The sequence below is a fragment of the Psilocybe cubensis genome, chromosome 9 (assembly GCF_017499595.1).
Source record: "Psilocybe cubensis strain MGC-MH-2018 chromosome 9, whole genome shotgun sequence".
Taxonomy (NCBI): Eukaryota; Fungi; Basidiomycota; class Agaricomycetes; order Agaricales; family Agrocybaceae; genus Psilocybe; species Psilocybe cubensis.
Window position 1 is genome coordinate 1,297,826 of NC_063007.1, and position 20,417 is coordinate 1,318,242.

General features: G+C 50.6%; 3 protein-coding genes across 3 annotated transcripts; 2 read left to right on the forward strand and 1 right to left on the reverse strand.

Moving 5' to 3' along the window:
- Window positions 1–3,485: 3,485 nt before the first annotated feature.
- JR316_0009853 (uncharacterized protein) lies at window positions 3,486–4,154 on the reverse strand (the record flags this gene model as incomplete). The annotated part of the gene is made up of 4 exons (XM_047895533.1): window positions 3,486–3,541; window positions 3,596–3,602; window positions 3,688–3,860; window positions 3,917–4,154. The coding sequence occupies 4 exons, from the start codon at window positions 4,152–4,154 to the stop codon at window positions 3,486–3,488; spliced, it is 474 nt and encodes a 157-aa protein (XP_047745252.1).
- A 2,711-nt stretch (window positions 4,155–6,865) lies between these two features.
- On the forward strand, window positions 6,866–8,793 carry JR316_0009854 (Tyrosinase; the record flags this gene model as incomplete). Its single annotated transcript, XM_047895534.1, has 7 exons — window positions 6,866–6,989; window positions 7,046–7,218; window positions 7,268–7,596; window positions 7,653–7,850; window positions 8,067–8,191; window positions 8,255–8,616; window positions 8,683–8,793. The coding sequence occupies 7 exons, from the start codon at window positions 6,866–6,868 to the stop codon at window positions 8,791–8,793; spliced, it is 1,422 nt and encodes a 473-aa protein (XP_047745253.1).
- Window positions 8,794–11,936: 3,143 nt separating this feature from the next.
- JR316_0009855 (uncharacterized protein) lies at window positions 11,937–18,181 on the forward strand (the record flags this gene model as incomplete). Its single annotated transcript, XM_047895535.1, has 3 exons — window positions 11,937–12,278; window positions 12,404–15,155; window positions 15,216–18,181. The coding sequence occupies 3 exons, from the start codon at window positions 11,937–11,939 to the stop codon at window positions 18,179–18,181; spliced, it is 6,060 nt and encodes a 2,019-aa protein (XP_047745254.1).
- Window positions 18,182–20,417: the final 2,236 nt, after the last annotated feature.

Here is a 20,417-nt window from a genome sequence, read left to right on the forward strand (position 1 = left end):
CAAAAAAATGGACGAGCCCCAAAATTCACACGGACATTGCAATATGCATCTCGGCCCATTATTCTTTTCTCATTTACTGCGCCCTGGCGCCACTTGCAACATAAAACATATCGTCCAACATCAGGTAGCACCGATCTAGTCGCGACAGCAGTCTTTTTTCTGCCTCCGATCCTCATTGGCCGTCGTCTGATCCGTTGAGCGTCCTCCACGCTTCCGACTCCGTGGCTTTGTCTTTCCACCAGTCTGACATCTCGCGATTTCTCCCGCGACTTTCTGCTCACAGCAGTCTTCTCAACCACCCACACCACCTCAAAATGGCCCATATCGCCATCTACGGAGGGTATACGTCTTACGCTGCTCCCACGATTTGCGGCGCACTCGGTTCGAAATCCACCATTTTCTCCTGCTGCACCCCTCCTTCGCTCCGAACCGTTGTCTTCGGTTGGCGCCAGGTAAGGAGGCGTATAACATAACAGGTTGCGGTTGAGCCAGGTATTGAACCGCGGTAGATACCCGTATAGATCCACCGCGCGAAGCGCCTAACCTTGCCGAATCTTGCGTTGAGCTGCGTGTTCAGTGCTATCTGTAGCCCCCATCCCACACTAATTCGAGTCGCTCAACCAAAACTCCAATCTCAAACCCACACTCTCATTCGATTCTCTTGTCCTAGCACACGATTAGATACCATGCATCCACGCACAAACCAATGTGGTATTCGCCTTTATCGCAAAAAGACTCGAGTAAACCACAGATCTCTCCCCGCATCGCTATTGGCCAGCACACTTACCCGACCCGCTTGTTGCGCTTGCCTTTTCCCACCCTTAACAGGGCTTCAACCCCCCTCCAACAGGTGGGCCACACCAAAGCCCATGCGCATAATATCCCGACAATAGATTATCGATAATCGCTGACAAGTATCTACAGGTTGCTATCCATTGGCTGTACGTACACATTCTATTCTAGATTACACGTTGTGGGGATTGAATTAACATTATGCGTCTGTGTGCTGATTGACTCGACAAGGATCACGAATCACAAGCATGCCCCCGCTTACCCTTGGCAGACGCAGAGTTCGACTATCAGCAGCACAATACAACCTTCCTCTCGCTCGTGCTTCTCTATCCACCTGCAGGCAACCCGCTGCATCTCGGATTTACGGGTACGATAACAATATTCCAAAACCCACTAATCGATCCTGCGTATCTGACCGCGCATATACAAGGGTCCCATCAACGCCTCGGTGCGTCTGTCATTGGCTAGTGCTGCATGTCAATGCATCGCACGCACACCCAACAATCGATTACGGATCATTGCCCCCCTGTATACCGAGCGCTGTATGTGTGGGGTACAACGCGGGACCACGATCAAGACATGCATGCATCCTTACTGCGCACAATATAGTACCACAGCATAGATCGTCTTCATCATCATATCATCATCATCATTCTGCGCTCGGACCACGGTGTAGGTCCACCGCCCAAACTAGGGTCGAAGCGTTCTTCCTTTCTTCCTTCCTTCGTTCCCTGCTTCCTTCCTACATATATCCTACAGTCCAACCCGGTCAAAAAGGATATCTGACCAATAACCAGTTGATCAATATATCATGTCAATCTTCACTCCGTTTCGCGCGCGAGTGTGTGGATGTATGCGTGCGTGTGTACAGATGTGTATGTACGTGGTTAACCCACCTGTCCTATCCTGTATCCTGTATCATTTCCTGTCCCTTCTACCTCCTGCCCCTCCCTGCCCCTGAACACTCCTGAATCCTGGGACATTCCCGAATCAAATCACGGTGCCTGCATTTGGGCAAATAAAAGGCTAAAAGGCAATAAAATGAACAAAATTTTAATTTTCATAATTACGCATCACATCCTATCACATCATCTCATATTCAATTTCTACATGTATGAACGTCTGATTCAGGCTGATTCAGGGCGACTTTCGTCCGTCCGTGTGTCGTTTCCATGACGACGTGCGTGGATCGGTGCTCCCTCGCCCTCGCCTTCGGGAGTTGAAATTGGAATTTGGAATTTGGGAAGATGTACCCCCTAAACACTTGAAGCAAGTTTGAAGCTTGACTATGACTAGTAATTCGGGATTCGGCTCCTCTTGAGTTGCACGAGTCTGCGCCTCACCTGGTCGGCGCGCATACACGCATATATGCGCATGTACAGCTGTGTACACGGTGCGCTCTCGTTCTCGTGCGCTGTGCGTCGTGTCAGAGTTTGGCACAGTCGCAGTTGCTGGTGCTGTCATGAATTGCAAGGTGGGATGGTAACGGGCATGTCTGGGAGGAACAGCACTAGTACTAGCGCCAGCGCCAATGCGAATTGTCTCGCTGTATCGACGATGTGGGCGAAGTGTACGGTTTCATATTATGATCATACTTGAATTTTCGAATCTAATTTCAAGTTCTGAATCTTCTGAATGCTTTAATCCCTCAGGCCTCAGGCCTTACATTTGAAGCTTGAGGCTTGACGCCCCACTGGCACACTCCCTAGTGCTACAGCATATATCCAGGAAAAAGCCCTGCTGGCTTACGAGCCACGCCACGCAAACAATAACAACTGAGAAATATGGTCCTCGATTCGACAGTGCTGAGCGTTTCCAGTGGTTAATGCTTCCTGAAGCGCTGGAAGTTCCCTAACAAGTTCGTGCTGCCCACAGTGGCTGTGTCGGTTGTTTGCTCCTCATTAGACACGTTAGCGGCTTACCCCCCGAGGAGACCTTTGTCCGAGACGGGGAACCAGTCGTTTTAGCAGAGTTATAAAATCGTAAAGAGAGTCAGTTTTTTCACAAACTCGGTTTGTACATACAACACGTCGAAACGGGATACTAACGCTACGTGATCCGTGTCGTGTGTGTGCGTTCAATCACACGGTGGCTGAATTATGCGACCGCGAGTACTACTAGTAACTATATCATTGGCCAAGCTCATCGCCATGCATCCCGTCAAAGGTTCAAAAGGCTTCCAACATGCACCGATGGTCTTTAAATAGTGGTCCTGTCGGCCTTCACTCTAAGCCTTAATATCAATGATGGATCACTGGCACGTCGGATAATGGCAATACGGTCACGGATGCTGTCATCATCAGAGGATCTAAAAATCTCTCTGTCTCCGATAACAAGCTGGAAGTAATAATAAACTGTCAGTGCTGCTTCCGGCGGCCCCGCCGTCAAGCTGTGTATCCAAAAGTACATCTGTGAACGTGGGAAATGGATCCAAACTTGAACCCTGGTGCTGCTTATTTGCACCTAGCTAATAGGTAAACTTTAACTTGTTGAAGGTCCCTACCAGTATTCATGCGCAGTTTACTAAGTAGCATCGCTCGAGGCTTTGCAACCAAAATGATATGTATTTTTTCACTAGTTATAAGCAGTGTGTTGTCCGTCAATCCAATGTTTTATTTTATACTGCTTTTCTTTTGCACGACGGAAATATTCGAATCGCCATGTTGTGGTACCGTGATGTTCATTTACAACATTCAATTGAAGGGAACCCATTCACCATTTCCACCTGCACCGAAGTTGTCATTGTCCGCTGAGTGTATTTAGTTAGAATAGCCAATGAAAAGGATTGGTTCAAGAATCTTACTTTTGAACTATATAACATGATGATATTGGAGAGCGCGTTTACAGGATACTGTGAGCAAAAATATCCCACAGTGATCAGCTTTGTACACTTACGACGCCAGTGATAACATTGTTTGCATAGAACTCGACGACAGTGCGACCAGTTTCCTCACCCAGAAGAGCCGGTGGGTATTGTTGAATCCAAAATTCTGTTGGGCCTATGAAGGTAGACTTAGGTGACCTTGTGAAGAGGGTCCCTTTTACGTTATGGATATCCTTGAATTTTGCTAGGCATTACCAAGGTTAGCTAACAGCAACAAGGTGTGATAACAAGCATACTTACCGCCTGGACGCACGAAGTTCCAAGTTCCGGTAAATTGGGAGCCATCAGGGAGAGTCATTGTGACGGTGACCTTTTTATCTGCTGCGATCACAGTGATGGTAGCAGGAATGTCTGGTGCAAGAACGGACAAGGCATTCGGGGGCAAGATTCTCTCTGCGCTTTCGCGATCATGGTGAATGAGAAAAGAGAGGACATAGGCGGGAGCGAGGTCGGCTACGGCAGAGAATATCTGGGACATGTTGTAGAGGATGTTATCTGCGCTTGCAGTGAAGAATTCTCGTAGTTGACCACTCTTTTTATACTCGATTTTGTTGTAACTTGTTTGGTAGGGCATAAAGTAATTAAACTGGACCTGATAGAGTACCTTGACATCGTTGTGCCCGTTTTTAGGTTCAGAACGTTCGTAAAGAAAGTTCAATGTTCTCTGACAGATGTTGCAAAACAAGCTTTCATACTTTGGCCTTTCGAATCAATGTAACCGCAGTCCTGCTGACAGACGAGTTGTAGACACAAACCTTCGATTCCCACGTTCTGTACATGAGGTGTACCCTATAAGAAAAAATACACCAGCAGTGGGCGCTAAATTTGGAAGAATGGACATTACCGTGACTGGGTGGTTGTTTTCAAACATCTGTGAGTGAGAAAACTAAAGCTTCCAATTGAAATGATAGACGAATGTAGCTAAAGGAAACACTTGCAAAGTATGTGCTGTATTTTGGGTGTAGCCTAGACTCAGTTAGATTCAAACCTTGTGCACAATATTCAGTACCACACAGGTCTAGCACTTTTACGTCGAAACAGGAAACAAAAAATACTTACAACGTGCTGCACCTTGCTGCAAGCCTCAAGGTCATACCAGCTCCATGGAGTTTTCAGGTGACTTACGAAAGTGGTTCCTAGCAGTTTAAGCGGGTTAAAATAATATTAGGCATGTTTTGTTAACTTATACTTGTTCTACAAAGCGTGTCGTTTCCCAAGATTTTCAAACAATTACTGATCTTCTCAAAAAAATATTGGAGCTATCGTAACTTGTAGTCAACTTCTACAACTCTACAGAATTAACCCTACCAAACCAAAGCAGATCCAAATTCAATAAGTCAATCTTGCATATTCCTATCGCCCAATGCCCAATAAGCTATTTGACTTGATGAAGGACTTGTACCATGTCCAGAAAGCATTCTTCCAGTCAAATTGGATATAGTTTTTTTTGGTTTCGTTGCGGGCCTCGTTGACTGGGCAGAGGGTAGAGAACCAACGTGACATTCTTCAATCGCCCGCAATCCATACAGGCATTGTGTACCGGCAGCTTCCGAGCTCTCATGGATATCAATTATCATGGAACTATCCGTTGATGGCCCGATCTGACACTTTGTACTTCGACAGCTTGACTATTACGGCGTCCGATTCGAAGACACTTGGGATCTTTTTATTTACGATACCAGCACCAGTAATCTTTTTCCCATTTGTTATAAGGCACAATTTCCACCTGCGAGAGGCCTAGGACTCTTAAAAGGGGATAAAAGTCGGGGTTAAACTTTTTTGAAAGTGGAGAGATTGTGCTATGCTGCAATGCTGTTCGTCAGGAATTTTTGACTCCGCTTTCATTCTCCGCCGGATCTCTCCCGAGCATCTGGAGCCGAATTACAACAACCTTCCATTCACAAGGCGGCCAGGCCTTCCTTTCTGTTTGGGTGAGTTGGAGCGAAGCCTGTATTGCTCTAGATGTCGGAAGATGTTAGGCCCGGTTGTGTCATTTGACAGTTTCGTTAGCAAGGATTGGTGTCCCTCGTCAGGGCAGTTCGCGGAGATTAAAAAAGAATTCAATGTCAGACAACACTTGCCTTTGGTTTTATATCGTTTATGATCTAATCTTGGTCTAATCAGATGAATCACCTGGATAACTTCTAACGTTAGAGACATCTAGAATTGAGATAAAACCCGACTAGTTGGCCCTTTCAGCGCCGCCGATTCAACTTCAATGGCTCATGATCCAGTGGCAGAGGCTTCTGTTCCTTGGGCCACCTCCTGGGTGTAACCCCAAATTTTCAAAAGTGGGGTCCCTAGATTTAAACCGAGTATGGGCTTAGTTTGGAGTAACTTGGAGCTTTCCTTGCTCTATTCATGTGTATACTGTCATCGTGATGTATCATACAAACTTTCTTTCGTGTCATACACATACACGACTTGTGAAGCGCCACCATGGACGGCACAAATTGACATAAATAGCCGGCAATTCTCGGCATATCGGCAACTTTTATGATTGCCACAGATTCTGGGTTGTGTCAAGTTTTACAAATTTACTTACACAAGACTCACATTTGAGGGACTAGAAAAGTGGTCGGTCTAGAAATCCAGTCGTTTGAAGAGACAGTCATTCAGTGATATCCTCTCACGCACAATTTTGGCTCAAAACACTGCACTGAAGAAGGTCTTCCATGATGTAAATCGGCGTCATTGAGGCAAACCGCCTTCTATAATATTCCTATGCTCTATGTAATGTCTTGATACCTGCTTTTTTCGAGTTCACTTGGGGTCATCATTGATGTTCACCCTTCAGTCATTTTAAGCCATATAAAACTCCGGCTCTATGTTAACCTAGTGCCCTCAGACGCCCAAGGGAATAGATGTATCAGATACAGCATTGTTTCTTTCTACCAGATTGTAGTGAGCATCTGGAACTTTTAGACCCTACAAGAAACGTAGGCAGAGCACATTACCCTGCAGTTATCTATGTTAATTCGCTTCCTCACATGCTTCTGTATGAAATATATGCGTAAACGCCGTAAACCTAGTACGTTTCTAGGCGAGCCTGTTGAAGTAAAGGGTGCATCCCTGAAGCACTCCGATTTGCGATTTCTTGCAGTATAAAAGCTGTTTGCATACTTTGGAAGGTCATCAGTTCCTCTCCAACGAGCCTGAATATTCCATTCACTACGACACATTTTCAAGATGGTCAACCGACTTATTGTTGAGGGCGCTGTACCCAAGGTCTCGGGACAGGCACCAGAGCGACTCGAAATCTCTGTCTTCCTCAAAGATATCCGACAATTCTCTCTTTATATCCAAGCTCTTGGTACGTCTCGGATACATTGGTAGAGCATGTGGTTGAAAATATTTTTTCTGGTACAGTCGCCCTTTATAGTCAAGATAGAAACGATCCAGCATCTTTTTGGCAAATTGCTGGAATACACGGTCAACCATACGTCGACTATGATGGCACACCATGCGACGGGAATGAATATTGCGTTCACAGCACGGATCTGTTCTCACCGTGGCATCGGCCATATGTCGTTCTCTTTGAGGTATTACTCAAATATTTACTCCATTTATCCTACTTATGTTATCCTATAGCAAGAGATCCAGAAGTTGGCCCGGGAAATTGCGTCAACGTACAAGTACGATTGCGACTCGTGGATGGAATCAGCAGCTGCGTTACGCCAGCCGTACTGGGGCTGGGATAAGATGGAGAGCGTAGTTCCTCCTGACGAAATCATCGTGGAGACAAATGTTCAAATTATGAAGCCAGATTGCAAATCACTAGTATTTGTTCCGAATCCTTTCTTGACGTACTACTACCCCGAAGGAGGAAACTCTTCCTTTGTTGAACATTTCAAATTTCGGCCAAATACTTCGCGGTACCCAAACACAAACTGGATCTCGCAGACAACGATGTTGAAGGCGTAAGTGTGTTTTTCTTATTTTAAAGGGTTGTGCCGATATTTTTTTATATTTACAGGGCGCTTCGAGCAGAAGCTCCAGCAATTGTAGAAAACACACAAAGGCTGTTCTCGCTGAAGACATGGCACGATTTTACTCTGGGAAGCAATGGAACCACAGGTCTAGAGGGCATCCATAACACCATCCATTCCACTACAGGCGGTGCGAAAGGTAACATGGCGTACATTGAAGTAGCAGGCAAGTTTAAAGTAGAAAGGTGAACTTTCAATTTAATGCTAATTTATGACCTGCCATTACTCTCCAGCTTTTGATCCCATCTTCTGGTTACATCACACTCAAGTCGATCGGATTGCAGACTTGTGGTATAGATCTCATCGCTTATGGGCAGAAAGCATAAAAGGTTCAGACATCCTTTACTTCAAAGAAAATAATCCATCTGCTCAAAGTCCACACTAGATTTATTGCCATTCAGAAAAACTCAAACCGACTACTGGCAATCTCCCGGCATCGTTGATACAGCGGATACCTTCAATTATCAATACGCAGGGAGAGCACCTAAAGCCTCTTCCTCAGAAGATGTCGCAGAGCCCGCAGAGGGTATATCTTCATTTGAATTATTATGTCAACCGAACTTAAATACTAATGCCGCCTCGTTCGTAGTAGCGCTTGAAGAATATTCACACGCGCCCACAAGTGGCACAATTTTAGAATGGAGTATTCGCGTGCAATGCAAACCATTCGCACTAGGCGGCAGTTTCTCGGTGTACATCTTCCTCGCCCCCACGGTGCCCCCCACTGATTCCGCCCAATGGCTTTTCGACCCCACGTTCGCCGGAACGGTCGATGTCTTCGCCAACACAAATCCTGAGCAATGTGCGAACTGCACAAGCCATGCGAATGAGCTGATCAAGGGCTTTGTGCACATCAATCGTATATTCAAGAGTCGATCCGGAGCGCATTCCATCGACCCTGACGCTGTTTTGCCTTATCTTAGAAGCAACTTGAGCTGGGGCGTGGTCAAGGTAAGTGGAATTTTATTGTCCACCCCGCGTGGTGGTGTTCCAAATGGCTTACACAAAACTATTTAGGCGTCGGGAGAAGTGGTTGAGATTGAAAAATTACCGTCACTTGAGGTGACGGCCATGTACACGCCGCTCAAACCTGAAATCACTCGGGGTCGGACTGGAGGACATCTTTAAGGAGGTGTAACTTGCATATCTTTGCTGCTTTTCTTTTCTTTTCTTTTCTTTCTCTCTTTCATTTCTCTAGCGCGATGTACTAAAATGACGGTGCCTTGAGACACCCGTGATAGATTGGCGATACATTTCTACCGGCTCTCTGCACGTTAAATACAGCTTTAAACGAAATTTATTTGCAAGAACAAGAGAACTTCATTATAACCCATTGATCAATTGCCTAAATGTGCAACGGGAAGTAACCCGCCAATTGTCCGGTTTGATGAATTGAGAAATGAGAAATGAGAAATGACGAATTGATCCACTTGGGCGTCTACACTGATAAGCGCTCGTGAGTACTGACTTTGTTCAATTATTCTTTGATTTAGCGCCCGATGAGACGATCAGGCTGTGCTTTTTCATCGTGTTGCGGAGGACATAGCTTGAGCTCACATTTTAAATTCGAATACGAATTCTGGAGAGTCGAGATGGATATAAATGATAATGTAAGGGTTCTTGCTATGCTTTTTCTTGGTGGGGTGGTGGTAAGGTGATGCGATTTTACTTTTTACTAGTACTTTTACTTTTACTTTTCAGCGGGAATCACAGTGGGTGTTGCTTTGCTCTTTCCTCTTTTGCATTTCGCTCTTTTGCATTTTGCATTTTTCGTTTTCGTTTTGTATCTTTCGGAAATCATTCATGACTCATGGGCATAATAGATTCGGGTCCTGCCAGCTCCTCGGGAGGAAGTCTGAGGAAGTGGATTTGTGTAACGTCGTCAACCCTCACCCTCACTCTCACCCTCACCGTCCATCGAACGCGATTCTTAAGTTCTTCTATCTCATGCGATTGCAATTTACGATAACTCTTTTTCGTTTTTGAGTCTTGAGATACGTACGTTTGCTTTTCGCCGAGTTGGTCTTTTTTGCTGACAAGTATACCGCGGCGTTGGGTCTTGTCGGATCCTGACTGTGATTGTGATTGTGATTGTGATTTCCTCCGTTCCTCCGTTCTCCCTTGCGCTCAAGCATGTTGCAGTTGTATGCTGGTTTAATCGTTCTTTTTCACAGGGCTCGGGATGCGGTGTAAAGGGGTTCAGACCGTCTGAGTCAGTTCAGATCTAGAGCGCACACGCTCTCGCTCTCGCGTGCTCAACGACACTCTGCTGCGCCGCTGCGCCGCTGTGCCGCTGTGCTGTATCGCTGGCAGAATGACAATGGTCGAATACAATTTGGTGGGATTCGAATAAGCAAGAAATGACGTCTCTGCCTCCGCCTCCGCCTCGCTGGCCTGTCAATATTGGCTGGTCATTTTATTCGAATTTTCGCACGCACCGCGTAGTGACTAGTACTCGAAGGGTGGTGCAGAACTGGCTATGGAAAGTGGGAAGTGGAACTGGTCCTAGGTCCTCCGGTTTTACGCCTGGTCGCCTGGTTGTGCCCGGGTTTTCTGGCGCGCACGAATTTATTTTTTTTGGCTTCTGGATTCTGGATTCTGGGCTCTGGATTCTGGGCTCTGGGCTCTGGGTTCAATTGTGGATTGATGCATCGATGAGTTGGTCTCCGGCCGGGATTGTGTTGTGTTGTATCATATTGTGTTGTATGTATTTGCGAGGTCGGTAGAGTGCATGTGCTATGTTTTTGGGATATCTGCTACTGTTAGCATGCGTGGATGGTTTGGTAGGTAAGGCAACACTTAGAACTTAGAGGTTAATTTGGTCAACTTCTGGTTCTGGTTCTGGTTGATTTCTGGTTTTGGTTAATTTCTGGTTCTGGTTTTATCGGTAAAAAATTGGGGAGGAGAAGATTCAAGAAGAATTTGGATTCGTATTTGGATTTGGGTGCAACGTGCATGAGAGCCGAACACGATGCATTTTCGGATGTGTGGATGATGCGATGAGGATCTTCCCTGTGTGCGGGATTTTCCATATTGTTTACTTGCAGAGGATGGCTGGCTGGTGACTCTGAAGGCCATCGTCCGACCTCTTTTGATGGGATTCGATATTCCCGGCGGCAGTGACTGTGTATTTTATTTTTGTGGTTGCGTCACTCCGGAGGAGACTGCTCTGTAAAGTATACACGGCCCTACGTAGTGGGTTTATCATGCAGTATAAATATATATTTTTCCGGGCACACTCGAAAAATAAGCTTCTGCGCGCTTCGTCTGGAGAGTAGACTAGGCGCAGTCGCAGTGGGAGGAGAGGCAAGGGAGAAAGGGAGATGGCTGTGTGAAAAAAGCAGATAAAGGCGATTAGATAAGGAGGCCTGTTCCTTGGGATGTAGATCCGAGGGATCAGAAAATGGCAAGTGTTCCCTTCTGTTCTTGTCGCTTGTTGGCCTGTTTGCAGCCTGCCGTCCAATCCTAACGCACACACGGCACGGGCTCGGGCACGCGTTTCGTCTCCTCTCACGACGGCGGTGCATCCTACCCCCCCAACAACGACGAGGTCCAGGACGAGGAGAGACCAGTGGAAGCTGAGCTAAGCTAATCGGTGTAAGTGCCCAGCTGCTTCTCCTTCTTCTTGCCCTTGTCCATCCAGGGGAAGAGGGAAGGGAAGGAGGGGGCGTGTGGCTTCCCAATTTGTTTGCAAACGCGTGTTTTTACTCAACATGAGGCAACAATCTCAGGGCTTTCCCGGGAGGTCGTGATCCAACACCCTACGGAGAGGAGGGGTCATATCCGACTATTCTATTCCACACAGATAGCTAGCTAGCTAGCTGGCCGCGCACACGCACACACGCACGCAACGCAACGTAGTCAGGTCAGGTTAGGTCAGGCCAGGTCAGGTCAGGTCAGGTAGGTTAGGTCAGGTCAGGCCAGTCTGTTCCTGGAAAGCAGCGACCCATCTGACCCACCCACCCGCAATCCAGATCCTCTGAATCCCCTGCACACCCCACCTGCCCCCCTCCCCCTCCCATCCGACATCGGCACATCCGCTTCCCTTCTCAGCACACCCACACAACCCGTGCATCCGCCCGCTATCCCAATCGTCCGCTATCGCGCAACGGCCCAACCAGAAGAAGAAGAAGTTGAAGAGGGGAAAAAAGGAAGGGCGTTGGATTACTGGATAGGATAGGACTCAGATTTTGGGAGGGGAGAATTGTCGTTTTTTTGTTTCTTTTTCGATTCGATTCGATTCGATTTCGATTTCGATTGAATTCAATTCGATGCCAGCGGTGTCGCAGCATGTGCCATCATCCACCCTCCCCCCCACCAGCACCAACACCAACACCAATGCATACCGCCCATCCGCATCCGACGCACTCGACACCTTCGAGCCCGACGCCGCATGGGTCGACGAGATGCGCAAGAAGATCGAGGAGAGCCTGCACTCCATGGTCCTCGACGCACAGCAGAACATGGAGGCGCAGCTCATGCGCACGGTCGTCTCAATCGACGAGCGGAATAGGATCAAGAACGAGTATTTCGCTGCCATGCACAATGTCAAAGCTATCGCGACCGATGCGCTCCGTGCCGAAGTCGCAGAGGAGAGGAAACGCCGTAAAAAGGTTCGTCTTCCTCGCTTGTCTACGCTATTGTGATCATCGCTAGAAAACAAGCTTTTTTTTTACTTCTTTTTTTCACTTTCTTTTTCTTTTGGGGTTTTTTGGGGTTTTGTTTTGTTTTGTTATAGCAAGCGGAGATTGAGAATTTGAGCAAGACATTTATCAAGCAGCCCGCGCAGAGCATCGACGGTTTGGCCATCGAGAGCCCGACGGACTTTCGCGTCGGCTCGGTTCCCATCAGCGATCCCCTCCCACCTCCCCATGCTCATGCTCATACGCATACGTATGCCCCGCTCCAATCACACACACCGCCAATTCCGCACATCCACGATGAGCACGAGCGGAGCTCGCCCCGCCCGCGCGCCTCTGTTTCTGCATCTGCCTCGGCCTCGGCCTCTGCATCTGCATCCGCCTCTGCGCGGCGCACGTCGACATCGGATGTAAAGAGCACGAGCACATCCACATCTACCGCATCACCCCGCGATCGCGATCTTCCTCCCGACCCCGCTGCGCCCCCATCTCGCCGGCACAGCACCACCACCAAACACGCACACGCACATGGACACGGACACGGGCAAGCACGCGGGTACGGGCAAACACCCGCACCCGCACACGCACACGCACAGGAGGACGCTGACGAGCCCGACGTGATGGCTTACCACCACCTCCCTCCGCCAGCCCCGCCGGCGGCGCCAAGGAGCCACCGCAACTCCATCGACCGCCCTGCGTTCCCGCCCCCGCCCCCGCCCCCGCCGTTCGCGATGGCCGATCGGACGGCTGAAGGGGGATCAGGGGTATCATCGCCATCACCATCAGCGGGGGCGGGGCACGGGCACGGGCACGGCGCATCGCTTCGGCGCTCGTCTGGCTCGATCCGGTCTGGTTCGGAGCGGGGTAGTGCCGCTCCTGCTCCTGCTCCTGCATCTGGTTCTGGTTCTGTAGCGGATATGGTGTGGAAGCCGACGATCAGCGTCAGTGCGGGTGAGGAGAGCGGATCGGGTACGGGGAGTGCTGCGTCCAAGTATGCGCACGGGCACAGGGACAGGGACAGAGAACACCGAGAACTCAGGGAACAGCACAGAGAACTCAGGGAGCTGAGAGAGCAGCACAGGGACCAGCAGCAACAGCAACAAGTAGGCCGGCGCGGGAGCTCCGCGAGTCTCACGAGCCTCACGAGCTTGACGAGCCTGACGAGTCTGACGAGTATGCGCTCGACGGGGTCGAGCGTGGGTGTGGGTGTGCGCCCGTCGATTTCGGAGACTATTCCGGAGAGGGTTGATGGGTTTGAGGGCGAGGGCGAGGGCGAGGGGGAAGGTGATCTTGAGGGCGGGGGTGATGGAGCTGGAGTTGGAAGAGGAGGTGGTGATAAACACGATAGACGAAGATCGTCGGATAAAGCGCCGCGCGACAAAGATAAAGACAAAGATAAAGAGAAGCGCGCGATGAAACGGAGGGAGAGGGATAGAGAGAGGGAGAGGGAGAGGGAGAGTCGGCGCACGCGCACGCGCACGCCCGATATCGATGTGTCCCAGCTGCCTCCTGCATCGTCATCGTCTGCTACGACGACTGCGTCTTCGGCGACGATGCAGTACGCTACGGCTGCTTCGTCATCGACAACGTCCATACCAACCTCTACGTCTACGTCTACGTCTATGGCTACAGCTACAGGTACAGGTACATCTATACCAACATCTACATCTACATCTATACCAACATCTACATCTACATCTATACCGACATCTACAGCTACACCAATGAGACGCTCATCCAAATCATCCTTTGCCCCTCCTCCTCCTCCACGCTCGCCTTACACCTCTAACGACATCCCCGACCGCGACCGCGACAGGGAGAGGGAGAGGGAGTACACTGCGCCCATACCGCCGAGCAGACCTATGAGCGCGAAAGCGCCGTTTGCCGAATACGAGTACCCGCACGACTACGAGTATGCGGTTCAGTATACACCTGATTATCCGCGCGAGCATTCGCAGGATTATCAGCACGAGTATCAGAACGAGTATTCGCAAGATTATCAACACGAGTATGATTATCCGCATCAGCATCCGGCGGTGTCGGTGTCGGTGTCGCGTAAGGCGTCGTTTACGCATGATGAGCGGCGGCGCGAGTGGGAGCGCGAGAGGGATAGTCTCAGGGAGAGGGAGAGGGATGGTCTGAGGGATGGTTTGAGAGAGAGGGATAGTCTGAGGGAGAGAGATAGTTTGAGGGAACGAGAAAGGGACCGCGAGAGGGAGAGGGAGAGGGAACGCGAGAGAGATAGGGAAAGGGAGAGGGGGAGGGAAAGAGAGTATTGGGACGATGAGCGTGATCGGGATAGGGATCGTGAGCGCTGGGAGCGTGAGCGCGAGAGGGAACGGGAAAGGGAATATGTACCCCGCGAACGTGATGCGCCGTGGGATCGTGAGCGCGACCCACGAGAACGCGACAGGGAAAGAGAGATATACACCGACACACGCTCCTACCCGTACCCATCCCCGCGCCCTGGAGCCGGACCCGTATACGGCTCTTCTCCATCCAACACCAGTGCTGGTGGGCTCAATGCGCGGAATGCGCCGTACGCGCATACGCATGAGTACGTCCCTCCGCCTGAGCCTGCGTACGAGCGCGAGCGCGAGCACGCAGGGATGGCGCCGGGGTCGGCGCAGGGTATGTATTATGTCCCGCCTGCGCAGAGTGCGTTTGAGGAGTGGGATGCTAGGGATAGCGTTCGGGAGCGGGATAGGGATAGGGATAGGGATAGCATTAGAGAGAGAGAAAGGGATAGAGAAAGAGAAAGAGAACGAGAAAGAGAAGCAGGCCGCCCGATTCCCAGCCGACAACACTCGTTTACGACCAGGCGAGGAGGAGATGATGTATCTGTATTGGGTTTGTGTTTTTTTTTTTAATTCCTATCCGTTGTTGACTGTCTTTCTTTGATATGGATAGATGGATACAATATGCGATATGGTAGTGTTGGGAGTATCAGCAGCGGCGGCGTTGGCGCTACTGCAGGGAGCGCGGGAAGCAACACTGTGCCTATACCACCTCGCCACCCACCAACAGCAGCAGCAACAAGCAGCACCCTCAACAGCAACAACCAAACGGACGACGGACCACAGCAACCCGCATGGACGAACTGGATCAACGAGAGCGGCGCAGCCGCAGTCGCCGGCCTCGCCCGAAGGTCAAGCGACGCGCGCCATCGCACCGTCTCGGGGGATACACTGCCTAGTGTTAGTGTTAGTATCGCCGCCGCCGCTGCTAGTGGTGGCTTTGCGTCGTCAGCACGATCGCCTCCGCCGCCTACCTCTGCTTCGTCGTCGCATTCGCATTCGCACCACCCACATCCACACGCGTCACCGAGCAAGAAGGCCGCGCATCGAGCCGGTGCCGCCCCCGCGTCCGCCCCGCACTCGCACGCCCACGCCCACGCCCACGCCCACGCCAAACCTCCCGCACACAGCTACGCCCACGCACGCGGCGGCGGCCCGCGCCCGCGCCCTCGCACCACCGCGCGCGGCGCGCCCAAGCGGCCAGCTGCGGCGTACGACGACGATATCGTGTACCCCGGAGAAGCGTTCTACGACACGGATGATGTGGCGGTTGCCGTGCCGCCTCCGCCGCTGAGGAGACCGCATCGCCGGCGGAAGCCTGCTTTGGTTGAGAGTGATGATGGGTCTGAAGAGGATGAGGGTGAAGATGAGGGTGAAGATGCGGATGAGGAGGATGAGGAGGATGATGATGAGGAAGAGGAGGAGGAAGAGGAGGGGGAGGGGTATGTACATGATGAAGATGAGGAGGACGAGGATGAGGATGAGGATGAGGATGAAGACGCGATGCACGGCGACGACGAAGCTGTGTTCAGAGGTAAACGCGAGGATGAGCGGTGGCGCTCCGCGCACGAGGCACAGCGTCTCCGCGAGCTGGAAGAGGCGGCGCGGAAGCAGAAGGAGCTCGAGGAGGAAGCGGCGCGGAAGCAGCGGGAGATCGAGGAGGAGGCGGCGCGCAAGCAGCGGGAGCTCGAGGAGAAGGAGGCCGAGGTGAAGCGCCAGGCGGAGGAGGTGAAGCGGAAGGAGGAGGAGTTGAGGGTGATTTTGGAGGCTGCGAGGAAGCAGAGGGAGTTGGAGGAGAAGGAGGCGGAGGTGCGCAGGAAGGAAGAGGAGGTGAAGAGGAAGGAGGAGGAGGCGGAGATGAAGAGGAGGGAGGACGAGCAGAAGGAGGTCGAGCGCGCGCGTATGGCCGAGGAGCTCAAGCGCCAGAAGGAGGAGGCGGAGAAGAAGGAGGCGGAGGTCCTGCGCTTGTCGGAGGAGGCGAACCGGAAGGCGAAAGAGGCGAAGAAGAAGGAGGCGGATTTGCGCAAGAAGGAGGCGCAGACGAAGATTAAGGAGCGCGAGCTCAAGGAGGAGGCGGAGCAGACGCGGAGGTTGCGCGAGCAGGCTGAGCAGGCGACCCGCGCGGCGCAGGAGCGGCTTAGGTTGTTGGAGGAGGAGACGGCGCGGAAGGAGCGCGAGGTGCGTGAGCGCGAGCTTGCTTTGACTCGTCGTGAAGAGGAGCTGAGGCGTCGCGAGGAAGAGGCGCGGCTCAAGCAGGAGGAGGCGCGTTTGAAGGAAGAGGAAGCGCGGCTGAAAGAGGAAGAGGCGCGGCTGAAAGAGGAGGAGACACGCAGGAAGGAAGAGGAGCTCGCCGCGATGAAACAGCAGGATGAGCGCAGGCGGCAGCGCGAAGAAGAGCGCAGGAGGGAAATGCTCAAGACCGAGGAGGAGAAGAACGCGCGTATCAGGGAGGAGGAGGAGGCTAAGCGTAAAGAGGCGCAGAAGCGCGACGAGCAGAGAAAGGCCGCAGAGGCCCGCAAACGTCTCGAGGATGAGGAGAAGCGTAAAAAGGCCGAGGAGGAACAGCGCCTGCGCGATAATTTTGAGCTCTCGAGCAGCATTGGCTTTGATATTGACGAGACCATGATCGAGGAGCAGGCGTACCTCATGCAGCAGTTGAAGTATGAGGCGCAGGCTGCGAAGATCATATCCAGCCGCGAGGAGCGCAAGCGCAACGACAGCTTTGGCAACGACGGTCTCTGGTCTTCCTCCTCCTCCTCCCACTTTGTCCCCTCCTCCTCCCCGGGCAACCCCACTTCTGCCTTTCCTCCCAAGAAGCCGAACGGCTCTGCAGCCACCGCACCCACCTCTGCGCGTACGCCGACTACACCCTCTGGATGGACGACGACGAGCAACAAGCCCTTCTCAACCGCCTCACCCACATCCGCGCGGTCCACTCCCGGCGCAGGCGCGATACCAGCCGGTAAACCCAGGACAGGCTCCGTCAGCTCTGGCACATACCCCGCCACCGCCGCCGCCGCGTCGTCCTCCTCGCCGCACGCAGGCTCATTCTCCGAGGCGGACCACGCGCGCCGGCAAGCTGAATTTGCGAATAGCCAGCAAGAGCGCTTTAGACAGGAACAGGAGATGCTCGAGACGCGCAGGCAGATGAAAGCTGCTGGGAAGCCGCAGACGAAGCAGGAGGCGCTGCGCGTGATGGATTATCACGATACGCTGTGGGCGCGACTGTCCTCTGCCGCTGTAGCTGACACTGGCTCGGGTGCGGGGCTGGGCTGGGCGGATATCCCCTGGCCGATGTGGAAGCCGCCTTCAACACCAGACGACATCTCCTCGGCACTCATCAGCGCCTACGTCCTATCCCCTTACACCAACAAGTCGGGCAAGTCAGCGAAAGACCGTGTGAAAGAGCACATCAAGCGGTGGCATCCTGATAGATTCGAGACGCAGCATTTGGTGAGGGTCGCAGAGGGGGAGAGGGAGAAGGTCAAGTTGGGAGCGGGGAATGTGACGAGGTGTTTGAATGATTTGTTGAAGAAGGAGAATGAGAATAGTAGTAGTGTTAATATATTTGGAGATTGAGTGGTGCTGTTTTTTGGGTTGGGTTTGGGGAAGGGGAGAGGGAGAGGGAGGCAGGGGACTTTGTGGTTATCGTGTATGATTTTTGGTTTTGAGTTTTTGAGTTTTTTGACACCCACATCATTGTTCATTTTTTTTTTTTTTCATTTTTTTCTTTGTCTTCTTCTTTCGAATTCTCTAACCTTTTACCGGTACCTTTTTTCTATGTAGCCAAATTGTCTCTCTCTCTGTCTCTCCCACCCCCTCATCTCATCTCATCTCATTTCACCTCATTTTCATTGTTTTTTTTTTCTTTTTCTCTTTCTTTCTTTCTTTCTTTCATGTACGATACCCCCATTTCTAACCAATGTCAATGTCAATGTATGAATACATATCAGATAACAGATAAAACTTCTTCAAAGAATATATATCATATGATGTGTGCCTATCATCCATTCTGTTCTTCAATTCTTTGCTCTTTTCGTTTTCGGTTTCTTTTTGGTATGACTTTACTTATTTTACTAACACTGGAAGTTCGCGCACGCCTCGTCTCGTTTCCTGAACCTTCCCCTTCCCATCACCCATCACTGTACACTTCCCTTCCCCCTCCCCCTCCCTTTCCACACTTCACTTCGCTTCCCCTCCCAGTACCAGTACCACGTAACTTTCCCTCTAATATAAATAGGCCCCATCGTTCCATTTCTTCCCCCAGTGAATATCATGCCACTGTTACATGTGCAGTGTCCTACGCTAAAACATCCTTTCGTATGTGTGTGTATGTTTTATTTATATACAATTTCTGGAACTTCTACTCGAAAAGCGCCCAACCCTCAGGTTGTAAATACCACAAAAAATCGGTACAACCCCGGGTTCCTTTTGAAAATATAGGAAAATTTAAAATATACTTACGCCGGACATCTGAATCTTCTGGCAGAACCAGAAACTAGAACCAGAAATCAGAACCAGAACCAGAACCAGAACCAGAAACCAAAAAGGTTACCCAGAATTTCAAGCCAGAGTTTACCCAGAACCAATCATAATACATAAGTAGTCTTAGTCTTAGTCTTAGCCTTAGCCTTAGTCTTACTAATACTAATACTAGTCCATCTGCATCGCCTAAGCCTTGAATCAAAGCATGCAAAACAGGCTGCAGAAGCAGCCAAAAATGTTTAGAGAATGGATAATCCCATTGACAACTTGCTAACCGCGTATCGTATGGTGGTATGCAAGCGCTAAGCATGCACTATGACTAACATAGTAACAACAGCAGATGCAGCAAATGGAATCCATGCCAGCCACGGCTAGCCACAGTGGGGGGGGGGTACTAAAACTCGCCCACGACCCAAGAACTGTAACACTTACCAACGCAAACGCAATACAATACAATACAAGCCCGGCCGGAGACCAAATTAAAGTTCGATATTCGATCACATTTTCCCAGCCACCAGCCACCAGCCATAATATAATCCAGGTAAATGGGAAGTAGAAGGAGGCGTGCACGCCGGAATTTAACCCAGGCATGGACGGTAGGGACCTCGTCAAGACCTTGTTGTTGTCCGAAGCAAATTGACTAGAAACTACAAACGGCGGCAAATCGCATGCATTGGTCTGAGTCTGAGTCTCTGAGTCTCTGAGTCTCTGAGTCTGAGTCTGGATAAGGCACGCACGGCGTCGTTTCTGAAATGGCTTCGGATCGCAGAAGTTGGGGCATTGTCGTCTGACAGCGATGCAGCAGCACGGCGACCTTGAACATGTGAACAGTGAGAGCAAGCGAGAGCGTGTGTGCTTTTGAATCCTATTCCTGAATCCCAATCCCTTTACACAGAACCCCCCTGATCCTGAACGTGTGAAGAAGAACGATAAATCAGCCTGCAACTGCAACACGCTTTGAAGGTAAGGGACCCGGGAGCCGTGCAGGAACGAAAGGAAATCATAATCACAAAATCATTATCACAATCATGATCCGACAAGAGCCTCCAACCTTACCACTCCATCAAGTATCAACGACGTATCCGGAGGAGGAAAAGGCCTTGCATCTGTCTCAAGGGACCAGAGTTCATATTCGAATTTTAAGTGTGAGCTCAAACTATGGCCTCCGCAACACAATGAAAAGGCACAGCCTGATCGACTCATCGAGCGCTAAATTAAAGAATAAATTGAACGAAGTCAGGACTCACGAGCGCTTATCAGTGTAGATGCCTCAGTGGATCAGTGCGTCATTTCTCATTTCTCATTTCATCAAACCGGACAATTGGCGGGT